The following is a 13,190-nucleotide window of genomic DNA, read 5'->3' as shown; positions in this document are numbered from 1 at the left end:
ATAAGGCTTTGTAAATTGGTCGAGCCATGGTATAGTGGTCAATTAGGTTAGTCAGCAAAAATTCCGCTACCTAAGAGCTTTTCTGTGGACACATTACATTGTGTCCATCTATTGTAACCAAAAATATAACTAAACATAGAGCCTATGAAAATTTGTCCTACCCCTGTGATATAACCGGCCATCGGTTCATGATTATAACTGTATTCATGATGAAATTACCCCTGATAGAGAGCAATAATCAAGTCTATATTGGTTTGCGCTTGCTTAGGAATTGGCCGATTAACTCTTCCTTCAAAATTACATAGCTGTAGTAGTAGTGGCAGGAAACTTGCACGCCGGACGGGCATTCCAGACGGTACACATATCTATCAGGAAAGAGGACATAAATATAGTTAGTACATATTGTCTCGACATACAAGAACGAGTTATTCTTCCCGATCAAATATTTGAAAAGAATTACCTAAATATTGAAAACTAGCTTTAGCCTATCGCTCGATAATGTAGCTATCCATCAGTGAAAAAAATTTTAGAATCAAATCAAATCCTATATCCAAACTTACAAACTACTTCTTTATAATATTAGTTAGAAAAATTAATTAATTATGCTAATATTATTCGGTTCTATACCTACTAAATCTAAAATATTTCATTTTCCTTATACTGAATAAAATATGACATCCTTTTCACATTGCTTTCTACTAAAGGAAAATAGTTCTATAATTACTCAGACCTCTCAGTTTATGTCAAGATTTGTGTAAAACTAAATCAGCTCATTATTGTAGTCCGCCTAAATAAGTAAATAACAAATTAAAATTGCAAACTTTTTGATAGGTGGGCGACAAAGTTTTGTCAGTCAACGGCACGTCAGTGGTCGATGTTGACCACTACTATGCCGTGGAAGTACTAAAAGCAAGTGGAGCGACCCTTACTCTTGTCGTGACCAGAGATTCGCCGACATCTACAAGGTATTTATATTCATATTTCTTTTTATTTATTTTTTTCCTTACCATAAAGCTCCATTATATAATGGTAGCTTTATTGCTACTACGATCTAGCCTATAGGCTATAAGTAATTTTATTCTAGCTTAAACTTCTACTTATGAATAATTTCTAAATCTAATTTCAGTCCAATAACTGTCCTTAGTTTATTCTAATATGCTTACAGTCCACTATGTTATTGTGATCTTTTTAAATTGGCAATAAAAATAACTAAAAGCCTCCTATTGACTATGGTAATCATATCTGTTTAATTCTAATAGCCGGATCAGTTACATTTTATCAATGTGGTGACATTTGTTGATTAATGTTAAAAGTTTAAAGATATGCAGAAAGCGTTTCGGTAAGAGGCGCTCTATTTTTCTGCTCTGTCATTTTCGAGATAAGCTGTTAACCAGCGAACCAGCTTTCCACTGAATAAAATTGCCCCACATTTTTGTATACAGTAAAATTGTGTATACTTTATAATATTTGCTGTCTCACTCCGTGCGTCCTATTCCTTATTCCTGAAGGATGTGAACCCTTTCCATAACTCACACAATTTTAAAAGTTTCCTTGGAATAGTTATGCGGTGGATTGCCATATCCTTTCGCATACGAATAAGAGCAGACAGATACGGGATTTCGTGAAAATTCAAAAGCACTTGTAATGATTCATTTGAATAAAAATCTTTCTATTAGTATCCTTCGAATAAAGAAGGGCATTCCGACCCTGTGGTAAATTCAGTGAAAATTAAAAAAAATACTTGTAAAAGTTTATTTGAATAAAGATCTTCAGCTATGTCTATTACTATCCCTCGAATAATAGGTACTCGTTGTACATTTTATAGCAGTAATAAAATGTTTGTGCCTAGACATATCTAGAACACATAAATGTCACCGAGCATAATATTATGCTGGCAAGTTTTAATAAAATGATATAATCTTATTTTTAGAACGCACAGCCGCGCAGCGAGCGGGGCGAGCCATCACTCGATATCGAGTACTACAGATACCGTATCAACGTTAGAGAATGGACAGGTGATTAAATTCCTTGCATATTTCTAGTGAAATCCCCTACATTTCGTTGTTGTCAGTTTTGAACAGTCAAATCATTTGTCACAAAGTTAAAAGGTATATTGAGTTGGCACACTTATGGAGTATCGATCACTCAACTGTTTAGAGGGCTGGATAAATTCGAATCTGATGAATCGTAGTTTCTAATTCAACCTATTTGAAGTGGGCAAGTGGATCGATATTAATAACGTCAGTATCTTACTCCTGCATAATGCTTAGCTAAAAAGCAGGTTGAATAAAAATGTATAATCATTGAATATATTATTTAAGTACAAATATTTACAACATTTGCCTCTCGCAGAACTGATGGGCCGATTTGTTGTAAGCGCCACATCCAATATCTAAACTTGCTCATTGAACCACCTCTTCGTTCAATAACTTTTATCTGAAGAATAGATCTGACGTATTGACAGATTTACTTAACAAAACTGTCAAACCCACAAATTTATTCCTCAGATAAAAGGTATTTGATTATTGAAAAATCGGCCCTTAAACTAATTTCAGGTGCCATCCGGGCGTGGCATTCCTACCAAGCCGCTCATCATCAGCAACCAATACGCTCAGGAGTTCGAGCCAGACTTCAAGGAGCAAGTTAACAACCAATCTACGCCTATACCCGTCGTCAGCCACACTCCTTCCCCCACGCAGGGCACAAACTACCAGCGGCTACAAGCCTCGCCGCCGCCTGCCACACAGCCGTATATACCACCGGGTGAGTGTAACTTGCAGTTTGAGCAGGCATAGTGTACCGAAGGAAAGAAACCACGGCGTAGCCCGATGCGTTGGGTGTTGTATGATCTACCGCCGCCCTCCCCCTCCTTTTATTTTAAAGTTTTAGATAACGTTTTTAGTGCCTTTTCGATTAGTTTTAGTTAATTATTTACAAAGCAACGTTGTCAAAAATTCCGTGGCCTTTTTGAAAAGTAACGTTGATAAGTAATTTATCGACAAATGGAGATAGATTGTTATTATTAATTTAGACCTTAAGTGAGTCTGCGCTTTTGATTGGCGAACTAGCAGGTTTTTAAAGGGTATTTATTGATTATAACGATAAATGATAGTAATAACGATACACATATTTGTCATTGTACTGATAAAGTGTGGTGTTGCATTTTATCTTATCACATATCATAAAGCATGTTTGTGCTTGGGAACAATATTATTGTAAAAATATACGTGCATGTAGAGATATACCTTATTACTATAGAAGCAAATCTCATGCATTAGGCGTAAACCATGTCAATAAGCTTATGAGGTCAATGAAAGGAAAAATTATAAACAAACATTTTTTTTAAATTTCTTATTCGTTATAAGTTAGCATTTGACTGTGGTCTCACCCGTTGCTAATGCGATGATGCAGTGTAAGATGGAAGCAGGCTAACTTGGAAGAATAATGGCAGTGTAATTAAATGCACTTAATAAATTGTTAAAATTTAACGGTGTCTGGTAGGGGGTTTCCTCGATACTGTGTCGTGATTTCTAATATTCTCAAGAAAATAAAAAATATTACTTAATAAATAAATTTATAGGTACTTTGACGTAAGATTTTATACACATCTGTTACCTGTTATCTGCCAAAACCACTTTGATCCAAGCTTTATAGTCTCAGATCGTTCCTCTCTGTGTTGGGGACAATACGCAGAGAAACTTTCTTTTATAAAGTAACGAAGGTCTGGCCTTCACGGGCTCTTAGGTTGCGACCCAGCTGGGAGCGAGTGCGTCCTGCGGAGCGGGCAGCGGGTCTGATGCCATACTATCCATGCCGCTCGGCACCCGCTCTAGCACGTGTTCGCGCATCTTCCTTTCAATTCCTTATAAATATTAAGGGTTTGTACCACACGCTGGCCGCCTCGCACGACGCACCCGCTCCCACCTGGGCCGCAGACTTAGTCCATTAGAAACGTTGACCAAAAATGTTTCGTGCGAGTAGATTAGAGCTTTTCGGATGATGATCGCCAAACTTCGTTTCGAAGAAGGCACGTGATGATGATGATGATAAGATTGAATGCAGCGAGTAGTAGTTTAGAAGGTTGCATCTTGTTTTCAGTGTACCAACAAAAAGTGTTAGTCCACACGACGCTGATCCGCGACGGGTCGGGTCTCGGGTTCAGCATAGCGGGCGGGCTGGGCTCGCCGCCCTACCGCGACGACAGCGACGCCATCTACGTGTCGCGCGTGTCGCCGCACGGCGCCGCCGCCAAGGATGGCAAGATGATGGTCGGCGACAAAGTCGTCTCGGTGAGTGTTGCATGATGTGTTGGGACAAGTATGGTGTCTGAGCGGTGCCGCTGCGTTATCTATATGTCATATAAAAAAAGTTGGTATTCGCGGACCGCGACGGGTTAGGGCTCAGGTTCAGCATAGCGGGCAGGCTGGGCTTGCCTCCCTATCGCGACGACAGCGACGCCATCTAGGTGTTGCGCGTGTCGCTGAACGGCAAAATGATAGTTGGCGACAAAGTCGTCTCGGTGAGTGTTGCCATAACGATGCGGAGTAAACTTTCTATACGTCAGTGAGGTACTATTAAGTATTTTGTGGCAGAACTAAGTTTCCCAGCTGCATATCGACAAGGGATATTACAGTTAGCGCCAGAAAGTACTATTATTAAATTGACACGTCAAGATTAGTGTTACCATTCTTGCAGTAATTCTACGTAAAACGATAGCGCCTCTTTTATATACTTAACTTAGACTTAACTTTTTTCTCTTTCAGATTAACGGCGTTGACATGGAGAATGCTCAACACGAAACCGCAGTTTCAATGCTCACAGGCCATGAACGATTTGTGAGACTTGTCCTGCAGCGGACAATCACATCCGACCAAGGTATTTCCATTAGTAATAATTTCAAATATATTCCAAATAGCTTTAGGCTTCCAACGCCTGCTTTACAGGACTGATATATATATTTCTTTTTATTTCTGTTGATGACAAAATATAACAAAAGTTAATTTGAAATGACCGAAAAATGCTCTTTCTTTAATAAGGTTTCGACTAAGTTTTAAATTTATATAATAATTACATTTTTTACTTAGTCTAATCCTTATATCGATAAGTATTTTTACCAGCCAAATTTTGTTTTAATACCGAAATAAGATATGTTGATAATTTAAACTTGTTCTCGTGTAGGCAATTCGCTCCCGCGCAAGTCTACGACAGACGAAGTGAGAGAGCACAAGACAAGCCTGCCGAATGTGAACGTCACTCCGACACCGAAACCCACCGCTAACCACGTTCCGCCCCTCGCGGGCAACCACACCGCACCGCGAGTGTCCACGCACGTTGCACCGCAACCACACACGCCGGCACAACCGCAACCACAGCCACAACCACAACCACAACCAATACCAAAACCACATCAAACACAAACCACATTTGCACCAATGACCGCGCCACCGCAGCCCGCTCCGCGGAAGTTGAGTCAAACGAACGGAACGGTAAGGCTTCGATGTAGCTTATTAGTAGCGGCGAAAACGTCAAGCTATACCGAGCTTATTTCCTTATGCTTTTTGGGGTTTTATTTTGAAAAATTATTAAGGTTACATAAGTAAATTTTTTAAGTTATGAGACCTTGAGTTACTTGTATATTACGCTAGATTGTTTTAATTACGCTAAGCTTGTAACGTAGCGTGCTTGTAATAATGTAGTGCTCGAGTTATTAAAGGTTCGATTGTTGACTTCAGGCGGGCACGAAACCGGCAACTAATAGTACGAGCACGCCTCTAACTCCCGGCGCCAATAAATTGCACGGCTCTAACGACGACGTATTCGACGACATACAGGTAAGACGCGACCTCCCACCGCCGCTGTACAGAACCGCAGGTGACGGCCACTCGCGCTTAACACGTTCACATCCATCCGCTTCCAATCAAGCTTGTCATTTGATGCGTATTACATTCTTATTTCACGCCACTGTCTTCTGTTGTAACGTCCAGGTGATAGCGGCTGCGATGGATGTCCAAACCGTTGCGTCTCGAAATAAAGAGCTCATATTTCGGGAACGTAAGGTTACGATATCTGACGCAGTCGACTTTCAATTTTCGGATGAACTGTGCTTATTTCGTCCTTCTTCATTTTATTTTAAGTAATTTAAATGTTTTTTTTTGTCGATAACCGATTTGTGTTAGGGCAGATAATGCTTTTCCGAAGCAGTGAACGATAAAAGCCTCAATAGCTCAACAGTTCGAAAGCTGGTTGTGATCTGAAAGTTTACAATTTTGCTCTCTATACTGTTGGGGTATTGTCGTATCGTCTCACTCCCACAAACACATTAAGACGAAGGTGCGAAGTTTCAGCTGGAATTTTCGCAAAGCGATAGAAGTACCTTTTGTGTGATTGTGTGCACACAGCTGTAATATACGGGATTTTAACTGGTTGATATCATTCCAGTATTATCAGTCGATATTCCGGCTGGAATTTCGAATCGAGAGAGAGAGTTCGGGAGAGAGTTTGTGTGTACGGTCTTGGCGTTGAGCTGGGTAAGGTATGGAGTATGAGCGGGCGCACATTAGAACCTTATAAAGTCTAGATTTTTATCGTTTTATTGAAGCAATGATCCAACAGTTGTAGGCATAAATCGGGGAAATCAAAATCAGAAGGTGGTTCCCGAATACGTTTTTCTTTATGTAGAGTACATGCCCAATATAATGTTCATTGTTCAGACTGATATTTTAGTTTCCAACCCAATATGGGTTAATCAATATACGTCCACTGCTGGACATAGATTTTTTGTCAAGATTTCCACCGCCTTGGTCCCTTGTATCCGGCGATTTGATATCATTCGTACACCTAGTGGGAGGTCTGATTGCACTGCACTATCTTGTGCGAGGTAGTTATTCTAGCACCTTAGAAACCCAAAGTTTATTGGTTCTTCCAACTATGAACGCCCAATGCCACTTCTGCTCCGCAACTCGTCACAAATCATCACAGTTTAAGACAACCATATCGTAAATACATGAGACTTTAGTTGAATTTAGTTGAAGAGCTGGCTTTAAAATACGTGAAATCGACGTCCCTGTTAGTTGACGATTATTAAAGACTATATGATTGGTTTTCTTGACAACATCCCTATCAAAGTTTGTTGTGCCGGCTTCTACCGGTTGGTATGGATTTCTCGCGTCTTCGACTCAACATTGCTCTGTCTTAACATCTACATCGTCTAACTGTAAGAGGGGTCTCTTCAGGCTATAAGGCCGCGAGGCATTACAAAGATATGCATCCCTACATAGTCGCACGTACTCGTACGAAACGTTATGCTTACTCGCTTCAATACGTACTAATAGAACATTTCTAGTATCTCCAAAAGAAAAATGAATGGACTAAGACTGTATCATCGCCGTTTGGTGTGATAGCAGTCAAGCGCATGCCTATATATGTAGTTAAAAAAAACTGTGAGAAAAGGTTCCAATGTGCGTCCGGTTGAATGATGCGATGTGAACGTGTTACGCGCAGCCGGCGCGGGCGATGACGAGCGAGGAGTTCCAAGCGCTGATCCCGGCGCACTTCCTGGGCGGGCCGCGCGCGCGCTCGCCCGTGGAACGCGGCGTGCGAGTCACCGTGGAGCGCGCGCCGCCGCCCGCGCTGCCGCCGCCGCCCGCCGCGCTCGGCCGCGTCACCGAGACCATCACCAAGTCCACCTTCACCGAGACGACGGTCACGCGCATTACGGACAACCAGCTCGTCGCGCCGCTCATCATTGAAGTAAGACTCCCTATCGCGCACCATGCGCTCACGCACACGCACACGTATGGTGACGTACTTTATCTATATTTTTTGTAAAAAATAAAATAAAAACCATTTATTCAGCCATAAACTACACAGCCAAATTATAAAAACTTAACCTAATAAAAACAATAGGTACAAGAGGTTTTCAAAGATCCGAGAAAAAAGAGAATAAAAAAGTTTATTCTCGGCTCTTTGAAAACCAAGCAATCAATCTAAATTTTTAATATGATAACGTTTTTTATGATGGCGCAATAAGTAATTTATGATGATGATGATGAAGGAATTTATGATAACAAAACCTATAGTAAGTGCGTGTGAGTTTGAATTAGTGTTCTTGGACGTAATAAACTTAGGTAGTTAGCGTAAAATGTAAGCTCAGCTAAGTTGCTAAATTCTATAGAATTTCGTTGAAGTAATAGAAATAGAAAGATTTTTTAATCAAATACTCTTTCACAAGTACTCTTGAATAATGTAGTAGTAATAAAATGTGTAATGAGCTTTTGTATACTCCTACATATTAATCACGTCTCGCAGACGTTTACCATCACTCATGAGCTGGGGAGAGCAGGGCAAAATGATATAATACGCATTACTTTATATGGCCTCGTCCTGTCGTTTTGGACGGCAACGGGGTTGAACGATGGGGGAGAAGGAAGGAGACCATATAAATTTTATAGATGATTGCGTACTGTATCATCGCCCTGCCCACCGCTATCATCGAGACCGTGGCCTTTCGACTGTTCAGCGTGGCCTTTCGACGAATCGTATCGTACCGTACGAATAACAATATACAAAAAGTAAAATATCAAGTAATGTTTAATGCATTTTCTAGAAAAAATGCCACTTTGTGTTATTTTGAAGAGCACGCCCAAAATAAAATAATACATCAAACTATTTCCTATTAAATCATAAGGGTCATTTTCATTGGACGAAAGGAAATTCATTGGAGATGTGGAAAATTTCTAAAACATGCATTTACGGAAAACTTTCACTCTGATTTCCTTTGGTCGCTACGCCGCACCGCGCAACCAAATACGTTTCCTACAGTGTGGACCAATGGAAATTAACCAAGTGATTTATTAATCTGAAGGCAATTTTGAGATACGTGTTTATTTATATACCATTTTTGATTATTTATCTATTGAATTTCTAAAGGTTCAAATAATGTTAACTAGGTTCCTGCCAAACAAAAAATCAATGTAAAAGAGACGAAAAATTAATTCTGGCAAATAGTTTGCATATTAAAGTATTTTAGTTCTTATGCATTTGTTTAAAAACGAACATGTACATTTTAAAATTAAGTTCTTCTACTTTACACTGTCTGCTATCATTGTAACTTCACGGAAAACGAGCTTCTTTCCGTGTAAGTTCGATGAATTTATTTCAATTTTTCTCTTTAAAAACTTCATGTAAAAGTCCTGCATCTTTCACACCAATTAAGTGATTGAGAATGTCAATACGTAGATTGTGCTTCACGCTTATTGGCTGATATTAAAAGTTAATAGATTTTTGCTAAACTTAGGTTTTTCTTTGTTACAGGATGTGATATTGGTGAAAGAGGGTGGATCGCTTGGATTTAGTATAATTGGGGGAACAGACCATTCTTGTGTGCCATTCGGTGGTAAAGAACCGGGAATATTTGTTTCACATGTAAGGAGCTTAAACAATTCTGTCATACACATAGTTACTGTAGATATTTTTACTGTCTATCCAAGGAGAACCAGCAATAACTTGAAAATCAGTAGATGAGTGCGCAAATATTTGCACACAATTTTATTTTATTTATTCCAACAATCGGTCTAAAAAAGTAGCCTATGCGATCCGGGATCTATCTCTCTACTATTTTGGTAAAATAAATAAAATAACAAACGTCAAAACCGATTACATGAAATATATACAGAGTTATATCATACTATGCCCATTTTTAAAAACCCAAAAGAAGTGCTTTAATTTTCCGGGATAAAAAGTAGCCTATGTGTCAATCGGGGTTATAATCTATCTCCATTCAAAATTTCAGTCAAATCCGTCCAATAGTTTTTGCTGAAAGAATAACAAACATACACACCCACAAACACATACAAACTTTTACCTTTATAATATTAGTGTGAAATTTCGTATGTTCAAACCAGCTAAAATTGACCATTTAACCAGATCGTCCCTGGCGGTGTAGCGGCGCGATCAGGCAAGCTTCGTATGGGCGATCGTTTGCTCAAAGTGAACGGACACGAATTGGTCGGAGCAACGCATAGAGACGCAGTACAATTCCTCTTGCAACCCGGGCCCACCCTCACGCTCACCGTGCGCCACGACCCGCTGCCGCCGGGCTTCCAGGTCAGTGCGCTGCACACACAATCGTGACACAGGATTCGCCATCTTTCATACTCATTCATTACATCATAAACTCCACTTTATCACATAAAAAATAGTTATCGTCATACGGGTAGCTATGACGATAACTATTTTAATAATATATATTAGAGGCATATATAGGCATATAAGAAAGTACGTACGTTCTGTTTTTCCTTAGCTGACTCAGAAGATAAACAAGTCATTTCTCGTAAATCGTAAACGACGCTTATGCACTGGGCGTAAGACTAGGAAGGATTCAGTATGGTCACGTAGCTCGAGAAATATATTTACGATGGCGAGCCCCTTAGACAGCTCTCGGATTTGTTATGAGAGAAATGGATAAGACTACGCGATTGAAAGAGAAGTTATTTCAAATTTAAGGCCGCAGCGCGTATGAGCTGAATTGCATTTTATTACGTGTTACATTGTCTACTTATTTAAATATCTTTTCAGAGTGATCCTTCTATACCGGGGGTAATTACTATTTAGTATTATGTTGTAGGGTGTTCTTCGAGAGAATTAGCAATGAAACTATGATAAAACTTAAAACCTAACGTTAAAACATCAAAAGTGCCGAGTAAACAGCATCGTTTACGCGTTTTTCCGAGAAGTTTCCTGCAATTGATCTTTTAAGTCAGTTAAGGGAAAATAGCTTGTCATGATTTGTATAGGAAACGTAGTTGGTCAGTTGGTTTTCGATATCAGTAAATCGGTTGGATATAGTATTTAAAAGGCTGATTACAAATAGATGTTGTTCAGTACACCAATGAATCAAGCGTAGTTCACATTTTTTTTTAAATAATAAAGGTGAAGATGCCGTGACCATAGACGTATGCCGTGACCTTTGAAAATAATAAAACTTAAATAAATGTTATGTTAGTTTAATGTGGGGAGTCTATAGATAAATTAACAAAATCCTCTTTTATCAATAAACAAATTACTTATTTATTGTATTTGTAAAACACACATTGAAAAACCTAATACAAAATTTTATTTTTTTGGATTTGGCGATCCTGTGTCATGCAGTAAGTTATTATAAACACGATTGATTGCAAGGAGTGACAAAATGCTTTTATATTTTGTGACCTTAAACCGTTCCATTGCAACGAAAGTTAATTTGAATGTAATTTCATACATATATAAGTATCTCGTCTAAAGTTGCCACATAATAATATGCATGATTGCAAGTTGCCGGATTTGCGAAACGGAGATGATAACTGATGACTGATGAGTATGTAAAGTAGACATAATACTAACGCTTGCGTAGTTTTTGGCAACATCAAAGTAATATATGCGTAGTGCTTAACACCGACGTCCTTAGTGGAATAATCCATCAAATTCTTTGTGCTGCAAAGTCTGTCGCTTCATACTTGCAGATTATGTATTGGAATTAAGCTTGTAAATCTAGAAGTGAATATTGATAAAATGTTAATTTGTTGTTATAAAGAGCAAAACTTTATTTTGTTCCACACGTGCATACTTCGGCCAACACGACACAAATTCAGGGTCTCATTCAAGTTGAGATTGTTCACGCAACTGTAAGTGTGATCGTCGCCCGACGAACTCGAAATTCTGTGTGTTTATCAGATTATTTTATGTGAAAATTCCCCCTTTCCAGAGCATTGTGTGCTCCACGGATACCGTATTATGCTTCGTCCTTTTAGACTGACTATTATCCCCATATATTGATTGCTAAATTGTACTCTGTTAAAATTTAGCTTTAGGTTCTGGACCCTTTCAAAGCTTTAGAGTTTAGTCTATAAAGACCTTCTTATTATTTGATTCTCTGTTGAGACCTGCAATTCCTTGGCGATGATTAGATTCCTTGCATTTTTTGGTGACCAAATGTGAGTATCGATGTCAAAAATGCATGCTCGTTTTGGCTTCGCATGATCGTTAATGTGTGTTTTTGGTGATTTAGAAATTCTGCTTATGTAAAATGATTTGTGACGATTGAAAATTTTACGACTGCATATTAAACATTTAACGTTATATCTTGCTCTCATATCATTAATGTTTGGGCGGGTCTAGTTTTTACGAACACAACAAAAGCCGTATTTTAATGGGTCCGGGAAGATATTACGTGTAACGTCAACTCGCGGGTCCAATGACGACGGGTCCCGAAACATCCAACGTATGAAGTAGTGATGTGAGTGTTCACGTATACAACTCATGCGTCAAGTTCAATGCAATAATTGACGCTTGCCAGCAATGCGCTAGAGCTTTTGATGTGCACAGAGTACAGACACAGTGTCTATTTATTGTTGCTATAGTTTTTAACATTAAAAAAAATAACTAGTATTAATACACATTATATGTAACTGCAAAATAAGGTATTTTCTCGCTTCATCCATATTTTATGAAATCCTGATTCAGCGACATGTTTTGATATGTTTTAGTGAACGTAAATATATGATCAATAAAATGTATATCGTTTTATCCATAATTATAACATTTTCTCTCTATTTCACAGGATCTCACAATAATAAAGCAAGAGGGCGAAAAGCTGGGGATGCATATAAAGGGTGGTCTCAACGGTCAGCGCGGGAACCCGAACGACCCCAACGATGAAGGAGTTTTTATATCCAAGATCAATAGCGGAGGTGCGGCGAGAAGGGACGGCAGGCTAAAGGTAATCTATTCACAAACTTAAGATTACAGAGTTTTTTACATCCGTAATCCGTCCGTCCGTCCGTCCGTCGTGTCTGTCCAGAAAACCTATAGGGAACTTCCCGGTGACCTAGAATCCTAGAATAGATAGGTCTTATGGTACAAGTACATGTAAAAGAATAAATCCGAAAACTGAATTTATAGTTACATCATTAAAAAAAATTAAAATGTGTTTCAATTTTCAAAGTAAGATAACTGTACCAAGTGGGGTATCATATAAAAGGGCTTTACCTGTACATTCTAAAACAGATTTTTATTTATTTTTATGCATAATAGTTTTGGATTTATCGCGCAAAATTTCGGAAAAAATACCCGAGTACGAAACCCTCGGCGAGTCTGACTCGCACTTGGCCGGTTTTTTTAGTAAGTGCATTTAGCATTTAGGAGTGTTGTTGTCC

General features: G+C 38.9%; 1 protein-coding gene across 15 annotated transcripts in view; it reads left to right on the top strand.

Moving 5' to 3' along the window:
- Positions 1-13,190, top strand: part of LOC123868811 (protein lap4-like) — a 97,810-nt gene that overhangs the window by 69,590 nt on the left and 15,030 nt on the right. For 11 of the 15 annotated variants that reach the window (XM_045911426.1, XM_045911427.1, XM_045911439.1 and 8 more), the window contains 11 exons: positions 832-965; positions 1,931-2,015; positions 2,556-2,763; positions 4,099-4,289; positions 4,764-4,875; positions 5,179-5,486; positions 5,733-5,831; positions 7,501-7,749; positions 9,313-9,423; positions 9,925-10,104; positions 12,596-12,754. In XM_045911426.1, the coding sequence (XP_045767382.1) occupies positions 832-965; positions 1,931-2,015; positions 2,556-2,763; positions 4,099-4,289; positions 4,764-4,875; positions 5,179-5,486; positions 5,733-5,831; positions 7,501-7,749; positions 9,313-9,423; positions 9,925-10,104; positions 12,596-12,754 (1,836 nt within the window). The remainder of the gene's footprint in view (positions 1-831; positions 966-1,930; positions 2,016-2,555; positions 2,764-4,098; positions 4,290-4,763; positions 4,876-5,178; positions 5,487-5,732; positions 5,832-7,500; positions 7,750-9,312; positions 9,424-9,924; positions 10,105-12,595; positions 12,755-13,190) is intronic. The other 4 variants (XM_045911432.1, XM_045911434.1, XM_045911436.1 and 1 more) reach the window with 4 other exon arrangements.

Source organism: Maniola jurtina, chromosome 10, assembly GCF_905333055.1.
Source record: "Maniola jurtina chromosome 10, ilManJurt1.1, whole genome shotgun sequence".
Lineage (NCBI taxonomy): Eukaryota > Metazoa > Arthropoda > Insecta > Lepidoptera > Nymphalidae > Maniola > Maniola jurtina.
The sequence above is the reverse complement of the archived record's forward strand: the minus strand, read 5'-3'. Positions and strand labels throughout refer to the sequence as shown.